Below are 25,028 nucleotides of genomic sequence, written 5' to 3'. Positions count from 1 at the left end.
GGAGGGTAATCTTAGGAGACACCCGGGCTCTCACACTACATGCACACACATAAAAATGCAGAGAGCGAGGAGACAAGGAGGTGGGGGAAAGCTGGAGGGAGATGGAGGAGAGGAAAAATATAACAAGATCCAAACACTCTTTTATCCTTGAAAATCCCATATTCTAATGCAGGGGCCCATCCCTCTTTTAGTTGCAACCGTTTCGTTTGTAGAGCCGAGCTCCAATCAATATCATTATTTTCACAGAGGATCGAAGCGCCTTCACCGAGTTAATGGGGGATTGAGGTGGTAAACGTTTACCCTCTCACTGTCAGCAGAGCAGTGGTCCATAGTGGGCCCAGATGACAGCACTGGCCCCGCTGTGGACACACTGTGTGGAGATGTCCTGTGGGTAGACAGGCTGCATGGACTGTCAACCGCCTGCCATGCCCTAGATGGCCTAACATATCAGCCACTTGAGTTAGAGCAGCAGCATGGGCTTTGACTTCTGCTGGAGCTAACAGAAACAAACCGGCCTGGCAGCAGCCCTGTACTGCTCTGCTTGACAATGTTATCGTTGGTGCCGGAAAAAATTGGAAATACACCCTGTTATTAAGTAAAATATTAAATAACATGCTGCGACATCATAATAAAATAAAACAGCTTTTGGTCAAAGTTGGCTGTCGTCGCTTGTGGATCAGCTGCTCTGTCGGATATTTGAGAAATTAAGACTAATCTGCAGCTGGCAACAGCAAATAAAATTCTCTCGTATAGCAGCATATGCTAAATAGCTCTTCAAGCACGCAGATGCATTGCTGTAAAATACTTCTGTCTGCGTATCTGCATCTCCCAGATGGGTCCCAAGCTGTGCCAAACTGCATCTCATCAGCTGCTATGAACTATGGCATCACATGACCGCACAAGATATGTGGAGTCCTATTCTGTCTCGCCTTGGCACAACATGGTCAAGCGATGCATCATCAGGAAGCGCCGCACTTTGTCAAAATGGAGGTACCTAGCCGAGAGGGGAGAGGGAGAGAGGAGTGGCTGTTCTGCTCCGGGTGCTGAAAGTTCTGTTCAATAAACAGGAGAAGGGAACAAGACTCTTGTCCAATTTCCCGTTTTCTCACTTTGGAAAAAAGACTAATCAGCAGAGTTCGAGTTAGTTTGGGTTTGCACAAGGGTGTGACTAAGGGGTAAGAGATTTCATGGGACGTTGCCCCATGAATCATTGAGTTATTGGTTTCCGCCCTATTTTAATCGCTGGCGGGCCCGAGCCAAAAAATCTCAGAGGATTCCGAAGAGCTCTTTTCTCCACCATTCAGCAGAATGGAATTTGGTCTGCAAGTGCCTCACGTCATTCGAGGCGTCCTTCACAGTTTCAGGGGCCCTAATTCAAACCACATGGAGGCCAGCGTCCGGTTACGGACCTCTGCTAAAAAAAAAAGGAAGGACACGTTCCCATTGGCTGCTCTGGGATGGGAAATGGGGTGTCTTGATGGAAAAAGATAACAAACACATCTAAGTAGGAGTCACAACACAGCCAAAGCACACACACATTCACATGCATAAATATACATACACATGTACATACACGAGGACATACACAAATATACACGCACATACACAAATACACACAGGCTGAGAAACATACACTTACGGGCCTGCAAAAGCTGTTTGCTTGACATGATGGAAGAATGAGTAGCAGGCTCTGTAATATTGCTCCTATTCTTCATTGACAAGCATATATATTTTTGCTGTTCCCAACTGACTTTGCAGCGCTGAACTCCATTTATGAATTATCTGACATATTTCCTGCTATTTTTTTGACAGCAGTACTCAGAGGAAATTTCAAGGCACCTTTCTCCTGACAAGTAGAAATATCAATATTTGAATAAATTGCAGATTTGGATCTCCTCACATGGATGCTCTCCAGCAAGAGAGAGAGTGTGTGTGTGTGTGTGAGTGTGTGTGTGAGTGTGTGTGTGTTTGCATGTGTATGTGTGGGTTTGTGTGTGAGTGAAGTGAATGGGAAGGGGTTTGTTTCATTCTGTTACCACGGTCTTATCCCCCTGAGCCCGCAGGCAGAAATCTGTATGCAGCATTTCATTAGGAGGGAGCTCGACTGAGTGACATGTGAAGCACACCTCGCCGTCGACCTGATGAAGTTTACTTCTCTCAAACGACAAAAAGCCACTTTGTAGACTAGCCCTTTTTTTTCCCACAGAGGAAGAGAACGGGGTGATGGCTGAGCACCAATAAAAGAATCATGAATGTTGTTTCACAGAATGACAGGCCTATCTGTACACAAATATTTCTCTTCGAGAAAAATGTAAGCTTCAGAGATTTTTTTTTCCCTCTTCTCCTTTTTAAAGCAGATTTGACTTGATAGAACTGACAGTGTTCAAAAATATGATCACCTAAAATCTAAGCCTTGTAGAAAACAGATGACACGAGGCACAAAAGAAAGAGTCGGTTCTTATCTTACAAAAGTGGCGAGGAAAGTAGCATTTCACCCAGTGAACTAAATAATTTACAAACAAATACACCATTGTCCTACAACCTTGATAAATACACCATCTCCGTCTGAGGGGTCAATGTCAAGCATCTATAACACTCAGCAGTGTCTTCTTAAAGCTCCTGGTGTTACGTATGAGAGACTTCTGCCTATCTGTCTCACTCTGTTTAGCTGCAGTAGCTGCCATGCTGTCTGCATGTCTGCTGCTGCCGCTGATAGATCACTCTCCTGCCTACCTCTTCAACCTCACCCCCACCACCGCCACCGCCACTCCTCCCCTCTGCACCCTACCGTCATTTCAGGGAGCCTGAGAAATGGCTTAGCCATGTGAGGTTACTCAGGTACCACAAAGGCTGCGACCCCGTGACCCCCAGCGCCGACCTCCCTGACCTGAATGTCATACTTTCTCCCTCTCCAACAGAAAACAAAAACAAATCTTATCATGCGCCTCCACGGCTCTGAGGGGGGGAAAAAGAAAGCCCTTATATCAATGTGGTGCTTTGACAATCATCTATCCACATGACCTGTGATTTCTCCGACAGGGTCTGCTTGACACTTACAACAGAGAGGTGACGGCGCACAGGTTGTCCATCTCTCGCCTCGCCTGCCCTTATCTCCTCTCTTCTCCATCGCTCCCCTCACTCCTCCTTGTGTGCACAACTTAATAAGCAAGCAAGGGGTAGATTCCCATTATGGAAACCCTGGAAAATGGCCCGGACATTTCCCCCCATATCTGGGATCTCCATCTGGAGAAGGCACTCGCGCTCTCACTGCCCCCCTCGTCCAATCTCTGTGTGTGTTCTGGTGATCCTACACTGCAGAGATGGCTTTCACTCTCCACTGGCTACAATGAGATTGGCCCACCAGGTTGACTCTATTCGAATCGACAACCCATTTCAATAACGTAACAAAACAGAACAGAGTGGTGATGTTGAATAAAACATTTTTGAGGAGTGCCCAGGGAGAGAGATGGGTATCTTCAATTATCTAAAGGTGTAAGATTTTTGGAGCATTTTAGCAGAAACGTGCATCTATCCAGACATAATATTAAATAATCTGTTTAGCGATGATTTAATAAAGGCATGCAATTTGGTTAGGTTCCCCCTTGGTGTTATTTTGATCTGCATGTCTGATTCACTGCTCCGACATCAGTTATTCATAACGAGAGTATATGGTTAACAGACTAATAAAGATTACACTGAGGTCAGCGAGTCACTAATCCCCGGCATTATTAGTAAAAACAAAACCTACAGCTTTACGCCATCCACCTCATCACATCTGAGTGCCTATGCACGTGCATAGGGTCCGAACATAATATGGTGTGATTCAAACCATACAATGAGAAGAGAAAATAAATATGCTAAGAGCAGCAAGGGTGGACCGGGCCAGGCCTCTGCGGACCTATGTCATCACTCCCTCTGGTCTCGGCAGTGCTCCCCACCCGAGCGAAAGGCTCAATGATTACGGAGGCTCAGCTTCCCTCTAAGAAAGCAAACCGGAGCTGCAGTCCAAACAAGGCCAAGCCAGCAGCGAGGGAGCACTGCTACACCAGGCAGCTCGGGTTTACCGTCGCCTCCGACCTGGCTGGCCCCCGGGCTTGCATTAGTCCCCCAGCCCAGCCTCTCTAGGACAAACAAACAACCACCACTTACACAGTCAGGGACGAGCAGTGAGGCAGGGAGAGCCGGTGCCACCAGCACTGTGCGGAGGGGAACCTGACCCAATTGGATTTGCTTTATCACCCCATATAATGACTCCCAGACTGGTGTGTTCCAGTGGTAGAAAATAAAAGATTACCAAAAAAAATCTGCCTGCCTGCCATTGTGAGTTTGGCCCAAAATGGGCAGCTCCCCCTAAAACAGATGGGGAGGCATCTCAAAAATGTTCTCTGCCTCTGGGGACATGTGGTTTTCCCCATCATTATATAACTGTAAACTCCTGGATGTCAGAGATTGGGGATAATAACTTTCAGATGTTGGCAGTCCAGGCCAAAGCTGGGACCTGCTGGATGGGAACGGTTATTTGGCAGAGGGGAGGAAGTCTGAGAGATTAAGACTAAGATGTGACGGAGAGAAAAGTGGATCTGGACAGGAGCTTGAATGGGTCGCCTTATTCTTTTTTTTCAGCGTGTTCGGCGGTCGTACCGGGCCCCGATAATGGCCGTGTGGGAGGCACAGGCGCGGCAAGTGTGTGCATGTGTGCCTGTGTGTGTGTGTGTGTGTGCAAGCGACACAAATTAATATCAAAAACACAGGAAATCATGTCATCGTGTTAACACGGCGAAATCAAGCTGAAGTGCTCGGGCTTGATCCACCACTTTTAGCATTCAATTTCAATTTTCAGACAGATTTGATATGACAGCTTTAGCACTCCCCATTGCAGTGCAGATGTGCCACTAATTCAGAAACAGACACACCTCCTTCAATAAATGAGTCCTTATAGAAGTGTCATCCCGTTAAACCATTTTTATTGGTTTGTCTCACATGGCGGGAGAGGATCATTGCTCACTGCGGACGTGGTCGCTGGTTTGCCGCTGTGGTCAAGGTTTGGTCACTTAAACTCGCTGTCCTCTAATGAAATGAAGCATCTCCTCACATGTTTTTTATACATTGCAGCTGGTCACTGTGTGGTTAGGAAAACAACCTTTTTTCTCCTCTTCTTTATAATTTTTTTTTTCTCGCTTTTGCTTTAAAGTATCGATCGCGGTGCTGAACAAGCAGAGGAGTGTTTTTTATTGTAAATCAATACTGATCGATCGGCAGCCTGGGTGTTGAATATGGATCAATATCACACCAGGCAGTGGAGGAGATCTGATTTCAATTGGCAAAAGAAGCCCACAGCAGGTTTCCATCAAGCGGTAATTCAAGACATGGGAACATAAGTCAGATGGATTGATATAGACTAGCCAGGACCTTTCTTGCCACTGAACCAGCACAAGGAAATTTCTGTCATATATCATTAACACAGTTGGGGCAGGCAGTAAAAAAAAAGAGGGGGAGCAGAGTACCTCAGTGACCCTCAATGAAGAGCAATGGTCAAACATTGAATAAATACTCCATTATTAGCGTGAGTCTTGTGTTTTTTTTAAATGTAAAAAAAACCCCTCCAGAATAAAAAAAGTCAAACCAACACAAACACTGAAATAGACGCTGAGGCTGCGCTGTCTCCGCACACATGCACCGTGGTGTGGTCATGTTCTGCAGAACCTCTGGAACTGATTATGCGGAGGTCAGCTCCAGATTCATACTGTAAAAGCTGTTATTCATTTGCTGAACAAATGTCCTGGAGAAAACCGGTGAATGGTGAAATATTTTTATTACGCTTATCATGCAGTCTGTCTTTATTAAACTCGCACATTTGGTTTAATGCAAGCAGCCCGACAACATTCATAATATAATTTAAGGGCACACACGTCGCCAAAGTGCATCGAGCATGTGTATATGTTAAAAAAAAAATAATAACTCAGGTCGCCTCGTTCATTCATCACTTGTTTGTGATTCCTGAACAGAGGGGCACTGTTCCAAATGACAGCATTGTAAAACAATAAAAACAGAGCTATAGTTAGAAATAACTTGTCACTTTTAATAAATGACACTGGTTCAGGGCTCTTTCTCTGGGGCTTCTCGTCCGATACATCCCAGGCACCCCTGGGGCCAACAGAGCAGCCAGCAGACCAGCTCGTTTCCCCGAGGTAACTGATGACCCTCTCCCCGAATTCCCGCATCTTTGTCCTGTGACCTCACACCAGTGGGAGCAGGACCATGTCCGATGAAATCTTCAGACTGCTTCCCATCCTAATCTCGCCCGTGTCACACTACAAATTGCTACATTCAGAAAATGGAAATAGATGGAGGTGGAGATGGAGGGAGGGACTGACCGAGGTGGGGAGAAAGGGAAGGATGGGAAGGGGGAGTGGAGGAGTGTGCATCGACATCCAGTCCCCTAAGAAAAATACTTGAGGAAAGAACGACTCGGGAGATCCCGACAAGGAATCACATCTCAGCGAACATATTGATCTGATTTACAAAACCTCCACTCTAATGCGAAACAAATGGCGTGGGCGTGAACTGGTACTTAACCATAAAACCCCAGCATTACTCCGTCTCCGATGAAATACCACATATATCCCTCACCAGGGCCTAATGTGCTGTTTTACGGCCAGATACGACTGAGGTTGACCCAACAGTTTGTTTGACAATTAGGGGAAACCTAATAAGGATTGAATGGGAGTGAGAACATGCCAAGAGAAAGAAAGGAGACCCTTTTTCACCAGAAGAAATGGCTAAAAAAACACGGGTCTGAGTGACCTAAATGTGATTCACAGAATCAGGAGCCATTCGACAAAGCTCTCGCGTCATTAATGCTTCACGAAACCAAACAGCGTCTTCAAAACAGCTACAAAGTTTAATTATAAAAGAGAGCTGCTAAATATTTGAGAAAGAGTGGCATGTTTTATTTACCTCAGATTTAATTTCAATAATGTAAGGTTTGCTCGGCGGTGGCTTATTGCAGCAGCGTGTCGGGGAAAGTGAATAAATCTTAAAAGATTGTTTTCTTTCATAATATCAAAATAAATCACTTGCATTGCCCCACAGCCACATTTCAGTCACATTAACACAGCGCTAAACCCAAGTGTGACTAGGACTGAAGATAGTAAACTTCAGCAACACATAAAAACATACCCCAAAAAAAAAAAAATTTGATAACCTTCGCTTATTTCTCTTCGGTATGTGTGTGTGTGTGTGCAACTGTGTGTGTGTGTGTGCAACTGTGTGTATATATACAAGGTCCAGTGTTGCTCTTGGCCCAGCATTCATCCCATCACCCCAGCTCTGGCCTTGTTTCTGTCAGCAGTGAACCAGGGGAGTAAAAGAGTGGTGGGGGGAGAGGAGAAGGAGAGGAAGAGAAGGAAAAAAGAGGGAAAGAGAAGGGGGTGGTGAAGGGGGGAGGGGTTGTCTCCATGGACAGATGGACTGCTCTTTCTCAACACATGTGGAACCATGTTTCGTCTTTCACTGCCGTCAAGCTGGAGCCGAATCCGTCGCTCTGTTGGCCCGCGCCACTCTTTCGTACTGCACACCTCTCTCTTTAGCAAAGCACACACACACACACACACACAGGAGCGCGCCAACACACACACACAGAAAACACACGCGCACACACACACCACACAAACATCTCCGTCTTTCTCTGCACACATGTTAAAGTCATCACCCCTGCTCAGCGCTAGTAAAACACAACACCCCCGGCTTCTCTGCTGTTGTCAAGTCTTGCCATTAGCTGATGCCACTGGGGAATCCTACCCTAGTGAGGTGGGTCTCCCTCGGGAACGTCAGGCACCACGTTACGTTCAGCCGCCACTCATGTGAACCCAAACATGTGAGCATAATTTGGAAAATATCATTTATACTGTGCGTCTTTGTACGTGTCTTGACATTTACAAACTGCGATAAAACCGACATGAGGGAGGAGGGAATAGAAAACAGGGCGAGAATAATTTGAGGTAATGTTTTGCTTAGTGAACAGTATTACCCAACGCTGGATGTTGGAGCACTGGGAAGGAGGTTCTGGCTCCGAGGCTGCAGAGAGGGTCTGGGTTTCATTTTTCAGCAAGTGCAAGCCAAAGGAGAGCTGCCAAGTACAGCTTTCGCTCTCAACACTTCCTGCTCTTCCTACTCTGGCTCAGGAGGAGACAGGCTTCACTCAAACATCATGTCGATTTAGGCAGGGGTGGCCAGTTTATTCTCCCATTTCTCAATGGGCGTCAAAAAAACTCACATCTGTCTTGTGAATTACAGAGGCCGGGGGAAGTGGAAACGCCACGATTGACATATTGTTGAGCCACGAATTAAAGGTGTGGTACACGCATGGGTAAATACGGGGGGGAAAAAACATTTCCTATTCAAGTTACCAGCTTTAATTGACTCACTAAAGCCTAGAAAAACACTGCAGCGCCGGTCCCTCAGCGGAATGTAACGCGAAAAAATCCAGAAGAAACACCTGCAGCAATCAACTCTCAATCACAACAACAGTGGCCCCATCCACAGCATCATTTTCATTATGGATGGCGAGAGCACAATGCTAGATTAACACTACCTACTGAGTGCCATCTTAATTGCCCCTCTGCAGATGCAGTGAAAACATGTCATTTACGTACTTCATAAACAGACTTCTCCTCGCAGGTTATCGAGACAGCCGCTCAGCGAGAAACACACCCTCTTTTCCAATGCTGATGTGCAATTAAAATGGTTTCAGAAATCCTCTTTGACAGTCCAGGGCTTAGCCAAAAATGTAAATGACATTAAAGGAGACAATGAATTTAATTTTGTTTAATGTCCCCTTTCACTGATTCTCATTTACATCACATTTCCACATAAAGGGCTGACCTTATAAATACTGGCATTTGTTCAGCTTTTGGAGGTAATCACGGTTTTGCAAAAACCAGATGGGAGCGCACAAATTTTCCGATTTGTTTCTTAGAAGGCCGGGGGAACCGCACGCGAGGCGTTCTAAGGCTGCAGCCTTTTGTTTCTGGTAAACAACTTGACAACAAGTCAAGTGCACTCTGGGAAATGACCTCGTAGGTGTTCCGCAAATGAACGATAACGCGCGGTCGTTTAGAAAATACAGGCTCGCTAATGAGGGACATAACGGAAAGCTAAGCAAAATTTACATTAGGCCAAAATTTAATTGCATTAACACACGAACAGGTGCGGTGAGGCCTTTATAAATGAGCTAAATGAATAAAAGCCTCCCACAGCACAGCCATGTGTGCTGACCAAAAAAAGAGACAAGGGGAAAAAAATAAGGGGAAAAACAAGTCAATGTCATGAATTATTCAGTGGCTGGGCTGCACTCCAAAGGTCAGTGCTCTTTGACCTTTGTGACAGGAAGTGAAAGGGAGCGCCGCGGCCGCTGGAATAAATGGAGCTGACATGTTTAGATCTGGTCCAGAATCTGAATGGCGTGGGTAAATTGACACGGGATGTTAAACTGCATGAACATACATTAAATTCAAAATTCATACACGGGGAAGAATGCACACACTGATAACTCATTCCCTCCGTGTGTCCGTCTCAGTTCTGCTTGCATAAATTTGCCCCGGCTTCCCAGAGCAAAATGTGACCTCTGAACCCCCCAACGCACAGAACGAGTCATTTTCCCTCCACTTCCAACAACATGTGCCGTCTTATTACAAAATCCATGCGCGAGCCCGGACGATGTATCTAATCTTTCACACTGGAGAAGACAAAGTCAATATGCGAGAGAGTGAAGACAGATACCAGACAAGTAGAGTCATCAGAAATTGAGTTATGTTTGACTATACACACTACATGCACTGTAAATGGGGAAACCGTCTAATCAGATATCGGTGCCTCATTACTATAATTCTAAAGACTCAAATATACCGACTGAATAAACCTGCACCCCCCACTTACTTTAAGGCACCATTAAGTTATAAATGTGACATCTGTAGCACTGCTGGATTTATACAGGGGGAGAGATGATTACACTGAACTGCAAAGTGCTGCGGTCATAGCAACAGTCGCAAAAAAATTACTGCTTCCTTTTACTAATGTGAGCGGCAATAGACTTTGACATTTTTAATCGGGTTTGATGTGGGAAGAGAGAATAGCGTACGCTCACGCTACTGAGGACGATTTACTTTCATGCAAATGCACTTAATGCAAAATACACTGACTTCCTTAACAGATACTGAAATTTGAGTCACAACACATATAAAGGCACCCAAAATGCAGCAAAAATAGGGACTTTCTGCGTCCAAAAAATGAGAATGAATAATGCAGGGACATCAAATGTAAGTGCTGAAATATTTAAAGACCAAGCAGTGCTGAAACTTTGTGACAGCTGTTGGGCCTATATCTAACCAACTTTCTCTTTTTTTTACTTTTTCTTTTTTTTTTTTAAGCGAATCCTTCCTCTTCAAAAAATCTGAGTGAAAATCTGTATCAAAACTCTGAGAGAAAATAGGGTAAACAGATGTCTGGCTTGACCGCAGGAAAATAGGACACATTTGGAATGATAAGTTTCCCAAACTCCGTTGGATATGCCAGATCCATGGGAACGCCAGTTAATGTCTCGCTAGATGCCAGCTAGCTGTGCGCGCTCTCCCCTCTTGCCATCTGGGAAAATGTTGCAGCGAACGAACGCCATCAATGATTCACTCCAAATCTGTTTCTTAAGGTTCGACCATGCTACTGTTTCTCCAGGAAATGTGGCAGTGCTAGCCCTGGTTCTCATACTGTAATTGTAGACAGATGAGACGTGCCTGATTCAACAATCAAACCTCTCCTCGAGGTTTATGTCACTCAACTATGTTCTACTCAATTGGAAATAATCAGTTTCTGCCAGCAGTGACCGCAGCACAGGTGCCTGTAATGATGTGCATGAGAAAATGACAGATGTAACAGAAATGGCTGTAAAACATGGAAGCTTTAACTAAAAGCGTACCCGTGTGCACAGCGGGACACACTCGGGTAATTGCAGTAAATAATCTTACGCAGCAAAACCTGCACCGTGCTCTGGTCGCGTCCGTAACTCACGCTAAACCCTGCAACCTCTCACAGGCACCCCTTCTCCGCGAGCCCCCTCCAGCCACTGGGAACCTGTGTGGGTCTGTTAGGGTGAGCTGACGGGCTCATAGTTACGACATGGAGACAATGGGAGGGTCTAATGAGGAACATATGCTTTTGTGTTTCAACAGAGCCGCTCATTGTGCAAGGAAAGGGATACTCCACTCCTATTCAGACTCATCACAATGAAAATCCGAGCCCTCCCTGAGCCAGTTGAGCTTACAATATCCATCCGCTTCTTTTTTCCCCTGCACTTTTTTTTTTTCCCACCCCTCTTCTTGACTTTAATTCTCCGTGCATTCATTTTGCTTATTGTACTTATGTTACATGTATTGTGCGGCAGATTGAAGAACAATGGTGTGCGAAACCCTGAGCAGCAAAAGGCAGCCGAGCGACACAAAGCAAACATGAAAGCAGCGGAAATTAGGCATCTCAAGTTATATGTTAATATTCGCACTTCACTGATAAATGCACCTGACTGATAAATGAAGCAGCCCACTTGGCACCAGATAAAACAAACAAAGAATCCTCTAACCTTACATGGTCTGAACACATCAGTACTTTTTTTCCTTACAGGCACTGTGACTGTCATGAGGAATAAAAACAGTCAGCCGGAGCAGCAGCACGAGCAAAATACAAGCAGCATGCATGAGGACGTGCATGCGTGTGCGTCAGTCTGTCTGCGTGTTTGTGCCCTCGCCCGTGTGTGTGTATCTGCATTTATCTACGTGTGTGTCTGTGTGAGTTTGAGTTCAGACAGCAGTAGCTCTGGTAATCCATCCAGGCTCCCAGGGCAGCCAGCTCCTACTTCCTGATGCATGAGAAGCCGCTGGAGTGGAGTGGCAGCAACAACTGCTCAGCCCTATTTGATTACTAATAAGAGAGTTGTCCCCTCTGTCAGATACCAGGCATTCTCCACTAAGCAAACAGTGATTCCGGCTAGTCAAACATTAGCATTGCTGTCTCTCCCTACTACGTGGTGAGAGTTACATTGAGATCGAGGCTCAAACGAAGCCCCCTACCTCGCCCTTATATCCACCACACACACACGTGCGCGCACATGCACGCCCACCTAAATATATTCACACTGACCCGGACATATAGTTTCACGGTGTGAGAAAAATGCCAATGCCGGAAAGAAAAACCATTTATTCTCCCTCTTTAGAAAGTGATGAAGGTAATATAAACGTGGCAGATGTAACTTTCCTGAAGGTGCAGAACAAAACAGCCCACATAAAATGTTTATCCCCTCTAAAGCGCAACTTTAATGGCGTCAAGCTCACAGCGAACTTGAGCGAAGGAAACAGTCAATGGAAAACAAGTATTGACAGTGTAAAGCATCACTGTCGTAAACAAAGAGAGGAAGCCAGCCAAATAAATCTGAAGTTGCCTAAGCTAATTAGGTGTATTCCCAGCATGATCCTCCAGTGATTGAGCCACCTGTGATTGAACAAACCCTATCCAGGTGGTGACCGCCCCTCAGTGCACAGGTACCTGGGAACGACGCCCCTCAGCCGCTCACACAGGCTCACCCCTCGGTTCCCACACTGCGGGCCGCGGAGGACGCAAGTCAGCCCAACTGGGCCGTCTGGCACACCGGGAGGGGAAGCATTTGTTCACCAGCTCACCCATGTGCCCGCTCGGAGTCATTCACACGCTCACTCATTCATCTACTCATCCCCTCGTTCACAAACACAGAAGAAGGAGCTGCTCACGAGCCGCCTTACCTGTCAATGATCACAGGGTCTGATGGAGTCTCGTTCCTGTTTCCACAGCTTTTCTTGTCACAGCATCGGCTATAGGAAGACAAGACATATGTGTGAGTCATGTGTGTGCGTGTGTGTGTGAGGGAGAACAAGCAATACTTTGCTAAATAAATAAAAATAAATAAATAATGCACGCAAAACCACATACATTTATGAAGTGGCTCGGAGTGGTTTTTGATATCGGGAACAAAATTGCCATGAGATTTCCTTCACTCAATCTATCCATTCCATTGATGCTGATGGCTGATAAAAATGGTGAAAACAACATGTTGTGTTGTTTGGCTTAGTGTTGGAGGGGAGGGGAGTGGGGATTGGGCCAGGAGGCAGGGGAGTCACTTTTCACAGCTTCAGCTTTTGTTTACCTCTAATTGCCAAGCTGCTATTTCTGAGGGAGATGCAAGGTGCCACCCTCAACCAATATTTCTGCGGGGCATTTATCAATTATGGCCTCAAAAGCACTAATCTATCTTCCAGCACATGTTTCAAGCATCTCCTCCCCGAGCCTATAGCTAGCTGCCTTTTCCCTTCTTTGATTAGAACTTGAGTCAAAACCGCACAAAAAAATAAACAAATACATCATCCCGGCTTCCACGTGAAATGAAAACATATAAACATGTGAGAATACGACTGATTTATGCCATATGGTGCAGAAAGAAAAACAAAGATTTTTGTGCAAAGCTACTGTCAGTCAACCGCATGCTATTTAAATATGTGTGATTTACATGACTTTCCAGCAGCAGCAATAAAGATGTGTTTTACACCGAAGGTGCTGCAAAGTATTAGAGCAAATATATAATTCAAAGCCTGCTGTTGTACAAGCAGGAAAAAAACAAGATAAGATTAAATGATTATTCTTATTATAACTGCCCTTATTATGTATATCCACTTATCTGATAATAGGCAGCAGTTAAAGTACTTCTTTATTCAGCAGCAAAACACACTTCCTCTCGGCAAAAAAATATATATATTACCTCCAGAGCACAAGCATATTCAACGTGTCACAAATAAGTGATGGATGCATGTATAAATTGAGCGTGAGTGATGAGTTTATGCATGGAAAAAGACAAATCATTCTCAGCTCTCATGCTGCACTTGCTCTCAGCCAGTAACTTGAACAATGCACCGGTGCAACAAAGGAGAGGTTAACCGACAGTATCCGAATTCAATGTTCACAAAGCTCATGCTGAGCTCGACAATAACAACAAAAGGCGTTTTTCCTTTTAGTATCAATGACACCGCTGAATAGCAGCGCAATACGAGAGGTTGAGATTTATGTGGTTAAATGACGCTAAAAGGCTCGCTGATCATTGTTGACAGGTGGGATCAACCGAGAACTGACTCTCAAATTAAAAAAAGAAAAGCTGATACATGACATGCAACGTCTATGCATAACTTAACAGAGAGCACATTGTCTCTGGCAGGCATCAATGACGACATGCAGTTCTTGAAATGTACGAGAGATAAATGCAGTGAAAATTAAAAAACATAACTTATGTACTGTGTCACTGACTGTTTATTATACATGCAGTGTCCCTTCACTGGAGGAGACAGTCAGCACGTTCTCACTGTCACATTCAGATTCATATCAAAGTTGAATCTCAGCATATCAAAAGTTAGAAATGACAGCAGCTCTCTCTCTCTCTCTCTCTCCCTCTCTCTCTCTCTGTCTGTCAGTGTGTGTGTGTGTGTGTGTGTGTGTGTGTGTGTGTGTGTGTGTGTGTGTGTGTCTATGTGTGTGTGTTAAGTGTGTGTGTGTGGGTGGACCACAGGACAGCCTGGATTGCTGCATCACATCATGAGTGTCAAAACTTCTACTTATTGAATGGGATGGAATTACTTTTAGCCTGGATGTGCAAAATGGACAGACCACAAAAAAAAAAAGATAGAATAAAAATAAATAAAAAACTCTTACCTGCACATAATTTCATGGGTAAGAAGAACTCTGCACATTTCTGGATTCTTGTCTTGGCCCTCATAAATGATGGCCTTTGAAAGGAAATGAGAAGGGGATAAAAAAAATAAAAATAAATCAAGTGAGAACACAGTCATCTCTTAAACACATGTTAGTTCCCATGAATTCACAAATAATTAGTCGAACACAGCTGCTGTTTCTGAACACCACCAAAAAAAAAGAATGATAAATCAGGGCAGGAATAAACATGATGTTAGGACAACATAATATATTAGATGAGTCCTGAGTAAGAATGTGGTTAAGATCATTATATTAATTTATACCCACATCAATTATCTCCTCAAATAAACAATTACAACAATAATTATAATTGTAACAGCACCAGCAATAATTTGTGTGGCACTGATAATAAAAAAAATGTGTATTAAAAAATTATCACGAGTATAAAATGAATTGTGATGGCATTGCTTATAATAATTATAAATTGTAATTTTTTTTTTTTTATTAATCTGGATAATATCCCGTGGCTCACACAGACAGACAGGGAGGTTTTCATAAGGAGAGATCCAATAGAAGTGTCATCAATATGCTTATAATCTGGGGATATTTGGGGGAAAGTGTTAATGGGCAATCTGTTGTTTATTTTGAGCCGCTAACAATGATCTTTCTGTGGATAAAAAGCGGTGTCTGGCGGTACGGTTGAGTAATTTTTGAGCATTGGCTGAAACAGATGGCGTGGAGCTATCAGTTCTGCCGCTCTTCTCTCCCTCCCTCGATCCCTCCCTCCTTCTCCCATGTCTAAGGATAGACTCTTTACCTCCCCTCGCACTGAGCCGGCACCAAGCACAGCCTCCCAGTATTGACTAAATACTTAAGGAAATAAAAACAGGGACAAATAACAAATAAACAAATAAACTGGGGCGTTTGTTTGTGTTTTCGCTGCCACTAATAAATCCTCTAATTATTTTATTTTATTTTTTTGGTTCCTGGCACGCTTCAGGCCAATGTGGGATGAAAAAGTGACACATCTGAACCAGGTCGCAATTGCTCCTATTAAAAAAAAAAAAAAATCTGTTCCACTTGAACCGTTGTGTGTGTTTTTTTTATTTCCTTTTTCTTTTTTCTATTTTTTTTTTCTAGGAACAGGGCGATTATCTATATTGGTTTGATTTATGTCGCCATTTGCAGCTGTAGAAACAGAAATCCATAAATTGCTTGTTCTGCATCATTGACTCGGATCATTCGCACAGGAATGTGACCAGTGGCCCAGGCTGCACGGCTCTATCCCGGGGAGCCTCTGCCCAAACCCTCCGCTGGAATAAATTCCTATTTCCCCCTCGTTAGAATTCACTTTAAATGTTTATTATTAAAAAGCAACAATAAAAAATATATTAGCATGGGCTCTGAGGTCAGTTTGCATGTTTGTGAGGAAGGTGAGAGAAATGCACCTCTGCTTTAAAAAAAAAACATTAATATTCATATTTATATATTACATTTTTACGCATAATTTTCAAAATCATCTTTAGAGCGTCGCTGACCTCTGACTCTTTGCAGGAAAAAGTCAAATCAGATCATATGGAGCAGACGTAGCGTTTAATTTTTAATGTTGGACAAACTGAGCTTACAAAGAAGCCCCAACTCGAGCAGAGCAGAATTGACTTTGGAGACTTGCAATTTGATATGACCCAACGTAAACAGCAGCACCGGAGCCTGTCTCTTCCGTGTCTCAGCGATAATTACATTTTTAGTCTGTGCAACAACTGCAGATTATTTATTTTTATTTTTATTTGCCTGTCTGCTTTGTGTTTGCAGCTCAGGGGTGTGATGACAATTTTTGCAACGGGCGTGTGTTTGGAGTTTAGCTTTTTTTCCCACAAGTGAATCGTGCATGTGAGCAGAGTTGCACGGTGCGTTTAAAGTGCACAACAGCAGCTTACCTGCTTCGTCATGGAATCGATTAACCGTATGTAAAGATCCTGTTCTGTTCTGACGCCTGGAGAGAGAGAGAGAGAGAGAGAGAGAGGAGGAGAGAAAATAGAAAACAGGAGCACTTGTGAATTTTGAGGAATTACAGGCAATGAATTAAAATAGCAGAGAAAGTCCTCGGAAGAAAGAAAAAAAGTTTGGGAACACATAATACAAAATATAGAGTATAGTCTTATTGCATTTGCAGAATTATCAGACGGTGCTATTAATATAATAATAATATTTTTCAGTGGCAATATTATTATTATGAGTATATACATATTTATTAAAGGTGGCGTTGTGCATGCAGGTAAACTAATACGGTTTGCAGGAAATATTATGGACACTTGAACTCACCATTGCTGTACAATAACTGTAGTTTGTAATGAATCCCATTGTTAGTTTTTTCACTGGTTGGTTCCTGCAGAAGACAAACAGTTTGTAAAAAAAATCAACATCAACAACTGTGTGTCATTAGCACGTGTCTGGAGTGTTTGGAAATGTATATTTATATTTATTGTTGCAAAAGACGAGGAACACCTTTAGCTGTTTAAAACGACTGTGTCATCAACGAATTGACTGTTTTCTCTCTCTCTTTTTTTCTTCTTCTTTAAATAAATCAATATTACACGTGACTCCCCCTCAATAACCCGTTGCCATTTCACTGAGCTTTACAATTTGGATGCATGTGCTGATTATGTTTTTTGCAGGAAAGGCTCGCGTGTGTTTTCAAAAAAAAATGCCCCGCTTACTTTGTCCTTCTCCACAAAGTCCACAAAAGCTGTCCTTTCGATCTCCACGGGCTGACCCTGCCTGTCATACAGCGCCAGGACGAAATGGAAAAAATTGGATTTTCTGAGGTTGGAAGGGGGCTGCTTTTCATAATGTGCCCGTGCCAAGCCGACACCGCTGCGGGGAGAAAACAAGAGACCATCTCGGTTAAGCACCGGACACCGGGGATAGCAGCTGAGATGATGGGAGAGAAGCTGAAGGAAAACATTGCAGATGCAGAAAGCACGTTGTCGGGGTGGGGTGGGGGGGGCGGGTGGGAAGAGGAGAAGAAGAGATTTCTTGATTTGTCACAATAATGGGTAATCTCATGTAATGAAAGAAGGGGAAAAGCCGAAGGGGGGGCATTTATTGGGAGACCGTAATTGATACAGAGTATTCAGGGGATTGAGGGGTCGATATGATGAGGAGGGAATGCGTGAGAAAAATCAGATGCTTTTGGCATGCGTACCTTTGGGCGGCTGTGTTTGCGTCCACCACCCCAGCTGTGTGCATCCAGGAGCGGACCGAGTTCAGTCCACCCAGCGGTTCCTCCTTCATCGTCGTCCCACCGCGCGGTATAGTTTCCTGAATCCCAAACATTTAGGACAATTTGCGTGGAAAAGGGGAGCCTCCTGCGAAAATTAGCGGAAAATAAACGTCCAAGCGTGTTTATCCTTCAGGGCTGCTTCTTCTTTTTTTGTGTGGTGCGCGTCGCTGTTGTCACGGGATAAGAAGCCGAATCACACTTGCGAGGGACAAACCCGGTCCACAGGTCTTGCCTCCCTCTTCAGTCCGTCCGATGTGAACAATTCTCAAAGTGCTGCACTTAGTTAGAGCGATATCCACAGACTGCAAAAGTGAATTGTTCAATAGACAAGGTTCTTTCCCCTTTTTTTTTTTTTTTTTTTTTTCTTGCTAGTGTTCCTCTTTGTTTTTTTTTTAAAAAGGTCTTTTCTCTTCTTTCTTTTTTCGTGCTATTCACAGAAAAATCGATGGCAGTTGTTTGTGTGCGCGGGTGATGATGCTGCTGCTCTCAAAGTGCCCACATCCCTGAAGCACCCGCATCCAAAACCTTCAGGACTTCTTGTTGAGTTTAAAAAAAAAAACCCCACTCCTGCAGAAAAAAGGTGCTGCTGCTTGCCGCTGCTGCTGCTTCTCCGCAAGACAAACACGGGCGAAGGCTGATCACCAGTGGAGGTGTTCCTCGTACACAGGAGAGGTGGATAAGGGGCCCTTTCGCGTCGTGCAGGATGGATGGGAACATGCAAAACTAAGCCCTCTTTCCCCGAGGACTGAAATCTTTCCCGGGAGCCAAAACTCTAGACCCACGGGAGAGGCGCTGTCAGAGTGTGACGCGGCCGGGGGCGTGGCTTTGCCCATATTTGGCGCGCTGACGCTTCCTGTCGGGCAGCGCTGCTCCGCGGTGCGCGCTCAGCCCCAAACAGCCGCAGCTCGGCTGCACTCACTCGCTCCACTTTCCCTCTTGCTTAGGCCCTATATGTGGTGAGTTTTGATTTTTTTTAACAATATGGAAAATCGGCTGTAACCATCGCACATAACGAGGAAGGAAAGAAAAAAAAAGAATAATATACATGAGAGTAATAATAATTTAAAATTCAAAGATTATTGCTGATTGGTTTTTTTTTTTAGCTGGCCTGATGATTTGCAATTTCCGTGATTAGCTGTGTTGATATATTTATTCGATTACATCTGTTATTACTTGTTTGTTCACTCATGTATCGAAAGCATCACTTGGCACACACGCCATAAATCACATTTCAATAACGGCACATCTTCATTTTTTTTTTAGATATATTTTTTTATATTGTGCACTTTTAACTCCATGCACGCTGAAGCCTCTTAATTTTTTTTTTTCTGTGATTAAAATGTGATTCACATCAGGCTGATTTCTGCCATCAGACGTGATTATTCATCTGTTAATTCCCATCAACTTTGCACCGGGCATTTATCAATGACTTCCACTTGTTCTGTGGCTGTGAAACCGCGGAGCTGCTCGTTTTATTTATGTGCTGCATGAAATATAAAGAGTTGGAGGAATCAGGGGGTTTAATTTCGCGGCGTCCATATTATTGACGTGAGGAGTGATCAGTCACTCACAGAACATGAAGTCACATCTTCTGACCTCTTTAAACAACAGAGTCATTACATGTCTATCATGACATTAAACAAACTTGCAGGAAAAGCTTGTGTGTCTTCTTTATTTCATGCACGTCCTGTGTATATATATAAAAAAAAATCTGCAATAATCAGAAACATCTTAATCATTTTTAAAGAGCCAACTGATGCCTTACATGTCCGACTCTGTCCGAGAGGGACAAGCAGGCAATCCGGTTCATTAGTGGTGAAAAGGAGGAGAGGATGGAGGGAGAGAGGGGAGGAGGGTGCGAGGAAGAGAGATGTGTGCTATATCCTGAGCAATCTATCTAGCTGGTGCTGAGGGTTAATAGCTGCTGCCAAAGATAAGTGAATTATAAGCTGTTGCTTTCACCTCTACACAATCTATTGCCAAATTGCCCAGTCACAAAATGAGGGTGAGGATTATTTTTTAACTTTTTTTTTATATTTTAAGAAAAATAAAAGTTTTAATTTGTGGGAAATAAACAAATAAGAGGCAAAACTCAAAATAGGCCTCTGTTAAATAATTATCTTTTTCCTTTTTATATAAAAGCAGTGGACATTCATGTTTTAAATGTTTTTGTCTGTTCTGCACAGATTGCAAATATCTTTTTTGCACAGAACTGCACCCTGCTTTTTTTTTTTTTGCACTGTTTCAAGTCGCTTATTAGAACTTAACCCCTGATTACACGCACCAAGGCGATTTAAATCTGATTATCAAATTAGGAGACTTTGAGACAAATCCTCTTAGATCTGATACTGTTGACTGGAGAGGGAAAATGGATCTCCACACCCGTCACGTAGGTAACGATGCTGTCCTGAAAGGGAGTTTTAAACCGTATTTGACAACAAATGCAGCTGCCCCGCTATTTCAGAAGATATTAGAGGGAAAATGAATGCAAATCTGTGTGCAGGGGCCATCTGGACGTGGAGAGAGGGAGTCAGCTGCTGCGCACACTGAGGCGCGGAGCCTGAATCCGTCTCAGCTCATTCTGTGGGATCATCTGCGTGGTGGGCTTACACCGTGGAAAATGCGCTCTCCATCATTAGGTGAAATGTTAGCATCAAAATAAAAGGAGACGCTGATCCCCGTTGGTTTTAGTGGCCGCGTGCGTGGGGACTTCGCACGCGCACGGAATTAGGGGGATCTCATAGTCACATTTTCTCATTTATCACTTTTTTTTTCTCATGAAAACCGTGTTTCTCAGGAGGTAAGTGATGGGTGACAGGCAGGGAAACAAGTGCAAACTGTTTTTGCCTGATCTGTGCGTCTTTACGCGCAGTGCGCACTGGGCTCAGTGCTCGTTTAAATGACCGGTTGATGACACAGGGGCCTGTTATCTCATGCCTCTATTCAGTGGCCACAATGACTGAACCCCCAAAGATTTGGGCCTGTCCAGTGATATAAAAACCCAAACTCCTCGGGACGCGTGGCTCCCAATAAAAATGTAGTACACGGTGACTTAAAGACCTCCCGTCTCGACGGAACGAGCCTCCTCCGTATTGAGGGTGACGTCTTCTTTTTTGTGTGAATTTACGGGGCGAGGCCCTCATGATCTCCTTAAATTTGCATGTAAATGGCGACATCAGCCTACACGCGTGCCAGGGGCCAGCGGGCCTCCCAGATGTCAAGGCAAAGTCAATCAGCCGGCCGCTGCCCAGCTGTCCATCGATGCACTTTGCTGGGACAAACACTTTCATTATATGCTCACCTGCATTGTTTCCTAATGGATTGATTGGCAAAAAAAGAAAAGAATAAAGAAAAAGGAGCAGAAACCTTATTAGCAGCCACCTCGCAAGTTTATTCGCTCACGGCTTTATCACAGAGGCTTGTTTTAAAGTGATCTTTTTTCGATGAAATATTAATCAAATACGCCTACAGTTACGCATCATTTCAAATTCCATATGGAACAAATAGGCAGACAGCCCACTTATTGTTTACTGCGACTCACGCAACGTTGTAAATTCTATTGTTTGTATACCTTTAAAACTTGGGAGAATGTGGCTGAACTTAAAATGTTATTTATTCATGTGTGTTTTTTGTTTATGTGACATGTGCAATAACGTGCAGAAAAATACGATGTGAGAGAAAACAGCCATTGTTTCAAAATTCTTGTCACTTGTAGCTGCATTTATAAAGAAAACATATAGTTGTGTTTTAATATTTTCTATGGTTTTTCTTATAAGTTGGATGAAATAGAAAATATTTAAAAAATTGTTGGATTTTCTGAAATTAAATTAATGTGAAAATTGTCTCCCTTTTCCAATAAAAGCCCACCTTACAAACTTTTGTTTCCACGCGCTGCTTTATACATTATTGGGCCTAATAAATGCACGTCCGGAATTCGATATGACACGTTCAAATATCACATTAAAACACACTTAACACTTCATTTTTTTAATTATAGGAGTAAAACACAAACGGCCACGAGTGATGAGATCAATCATGTGGGCTGCTCGTGTCAGCTCCTGGTTGTGGAGCTGATAGACGGACAGCGCCCCTCGTTGGTTACACTTGAGATCATTGTGGCGATGTGAGGCAGCTGTGGCTAAACATGGCTAAATCACAGCATAGGGTTTGTCCAACACCCACTGAATACACCCTTTACCCCCATGAAGCCCCACCGAAAAAAAATATTTTCCTATTGTTTGTATTTGCAGAATTAATTATCTCAAATAATTAAAATACATTTTTGCAAGGGGTGTTCTAAAAAAAAAAAAAGCGCACACAGGAATAGAAAATTAAATTAGATTTAATAAAAATACATATTTATCGAGATGAAATATTAAGGGGCAGGAGTGCACGTTGGTGTTTTACATTCACATGCACAAAATAAATACATTTATTATAATTATAATTATTATTAATAATATTGTTATTATCATTCTTGTTTGGAGTCCACTCTTTTTGGAGCGTTTATTGTGGGCTGCATGATAAATAGAATAACAATTCAGCCCAGCCATAATATACGACACGCAGCTGCTGTGACCTCACATTTCGTCACTAACTTCTGAGTGCTCATGTTAATTGTGTGCAGTGGTGAGTTCTGTCAAGGGCATTGCCCGTGCGCACAATTTGCATTTCCATTCTGCTGTGGAAATGATGAGAGAGTTTCTGCGCCGGTTTAGAGCCTCGCGGCGCAGTCTGTGGGCGAATTACATTTAAAGAAGGCGAGAGAAATTAAATAAGAAACCGAGACCACTTCAGGGCTATTAACATCTAAAATATCCCCTGGAAATTTAGACCAAAATACACATGACCAAATACCCAGGGTACCTTTCGCTCCCATGCAGCAGCAGCCCCCCGTCTCGATTGTGTCCATCACTGTTTTGTGGGCCCATCAGAAATTCTGTATTTAAGAGAAAGTTATCGCGCCGCCTGCACATTTCTCAGTGGCGCTGATGGAAGCGAGGTGAATTTGATTATTCAGCCCTGAATCGCAGCATATTAACTTATAATGTGGACGCCCAGACTCCAAAGAGAAGGAAAGAGAATATCTGCCTCCGAAAGGTCATTTACACATCTCATCAGTGGGCATGATGCGGGCACATGTTGCATCCTGCGAAGACGTGGCCTCCAAAAAAAATAAAAAACCGGAGTCATCAGCTTTAACCTTGGGTCCGGCGGAGGGCGTGCGTGTGCGTGTGCACGAGGGCTGCAGCCTTTTTTTTGCCTCAGCACTCAGGAGAACTTCAATTTGCCCGTTGACCCCAGTGATGCCAGCTGAACTGTATGAAGCCACACTGCCCCACCTGCAGGGAAACTCTCAAGTCACATTAAAATGTATATTTCCAACATGTTGCATCAGTGCCTCTAATTTCCTTCCACAGGGATTACACCATCGTCAAGGAGATGCAGATTTCCTGGCAAGGTGTCTCGTGCTGAATGTGAGCAGTGCAAGAGCAATCCAGTTCCAACTCTGAATTTTGATTTTAACCAGAGATCCTTATTAATGTTGAACTGTGCTACTATTAACAGAAATGTTAATTATGATGTCAAGACGGAGAGAGTCAAGGTGAAAGCTGCACAGCAATCGCTAAAAATAATCCACGCCAGCTCCGGTACAGTGTGATCCTGCAGAGGAGTGTTACTGGCAGGGGACCTTTTTGCTGCAACAAAGAGGTGGAAAAGAGGAAGTAAATGAATTAGAGTACAAGCCAGATTTTGTCTTTGTTTCATCCACGCTTGTCCTGTCCCTATTTTTTCCAACCTCTCCCTCTTTTCCTTGCCATTGGAAGTGCTGCAAATTGTATAATGCTGCTCTTTGTTCTACAGAGTCAAGCCACATGAATAGCCGTCCCGAGCACACACAAAAACACACTGACAAACTGATCATCTTAAAAAAGCAACGCCCTGGTGCTCACTTGGCCTACTTTCCACGGCAGCGCTGGGACGTGGGAAGAGGAGTAGAATTCAGGGGAGGATGTTCCTGCACGCTGGGAAACATTCAGTATAGCAAGTGTGATGCACATAAACATAGCCTTTGCATTGTCAACCTTAGACCGCATTTGCCCCAGATAACTAGTCCCCATGTGCTAGACTATTCTCTTTGACTTTGCAATTGAAATCCTGAGAAGATTATGCCAAAGCTAAAAGAGGCAAACTCCAGGGTGGGATTTCAATTGTCAATTCCTGTTGGATTTTATAGCATTATGACATATAGTGCACCATCTGTTACCCTTCCTGTGACTAGGTCTGCGTCTACACAAGTGGAGCCTATTGACGTGAATATCATTACGACTGTGGCTCTGAATGGACGGCGATATTCAATCACCAATATTGGTTCTCTCACACGCTCGTTAATGCAGATGTATGACTAAGCACATGTCACAAAACTCCAGGGTAATTAGGAAGGTGCACGAAAGTAACCGCTCCTAACTTTAGCTAAACAGACTTCCTGAAGCCGCAGATAATCTGGGGCTTCTATGTACACCGCCTAACCAAATGTCGACATCTGTGAGGGTGTGCATAAAGAAAAGCTCCTCAGAGAAACGGGGGGATAATAATCTTAGTTCCCCTCACCTTCAGCTCACCCATAGGGCTTTAAAGGGGAGATGAAGAAATCCTATGCAAACACGTCAAGTCAAATTTTCACTTGAAATGTGACGTGGAGGCAAAGGGCAACTTGGTGCATCACTAATGTGGGGTTGTTTTTTTTTTTCAGTGCCCCTGGATGTAAACAATTGATGTATTCAGTCCGAGGCTTGAGAAGTGACTCACAGTGCACACTTAGTGCGTTTGAACATGTTTTTCATCCGTGACTGTGTGTTTGGTGCATAGGTGAAGAGCCCAGAGAAGTCAACACAAAGCTTGTACACAATCAGAATCGCTGTACCCGATAGCTTCCACGAAAGGGAGTTTTGCTCTCCTGAGAAACATACAAAGT

At 43.8% G+C, this 25,028-nt stretch overlaps 1 protein-coding gene across 4 annotated transcripts in view; it reads right to left on the bottom strand.

The window, feature by feature from the left end:
- Positions 1-18,820, bottom strand: part of ebf3b (EBF transcription factor 3b) — a 67,194-nt gene extending 48,374 nt beyond the window's left edge. The window contains exons 1-6 of one of the 4 annotated variants that reach the window (XM_035172361.2): positions 17,975-18,820; positions 17,487-17,643; positions 17,092-17,155; positions 16,707-16,762; positions 14,770-14,843; positions 12,819-12,887 (exon numbers count right to left, since the gene is read on the bottom strand). In XM_035172361.2, coding sequence (XP_035028252.1) covers positions 12,819-12,887; positions 14,770-14,843; positions 16,707-16,762; positions 17,092-17,155; positions 17,487-17,643; positions 17,975-18,105 — 551 coding nt within the window. In that variant the 5' untranslated portion in view covers positions 18,106-18,820. The remainder of the gene's footprint in view (positions 1-12,818; positions 12,888-14,769; positions 14,844-16,706; positions 16,763-17,091; positions 17,156-17,486; positions 17,644-17,974) is intronic. The other 3 variants (XM_035172359.2, XM_035172365.2, XM_035172364.2) reach the window with 3 other exon arrangements.
- Between the last annotated feature and the right edge of the window lie 6,208 nt (positions 18,821-25,028).

This window comes from Hippoglossus stenolepis, chromosome 12, assembly GCF_022539355.2.
Source record: "Hippoglossus stenolepis isolate QCI-W04-F060 chromosome 12, HSTE1.2, whole genome shotgun sequence".
Taxonomy (NCBI): Eukaryota; Metazoa; Chordata; class Actinopteri; order Pleuronectiformes; family Pleuronectidae; genus Hippoglossus; species Hippoglossus stenolepis.
The sequence above is the reverse complement of the archived record's forward strand: the minus strand, read 5'-3'. Positions and strand labels throughout refer to the sequence as shown.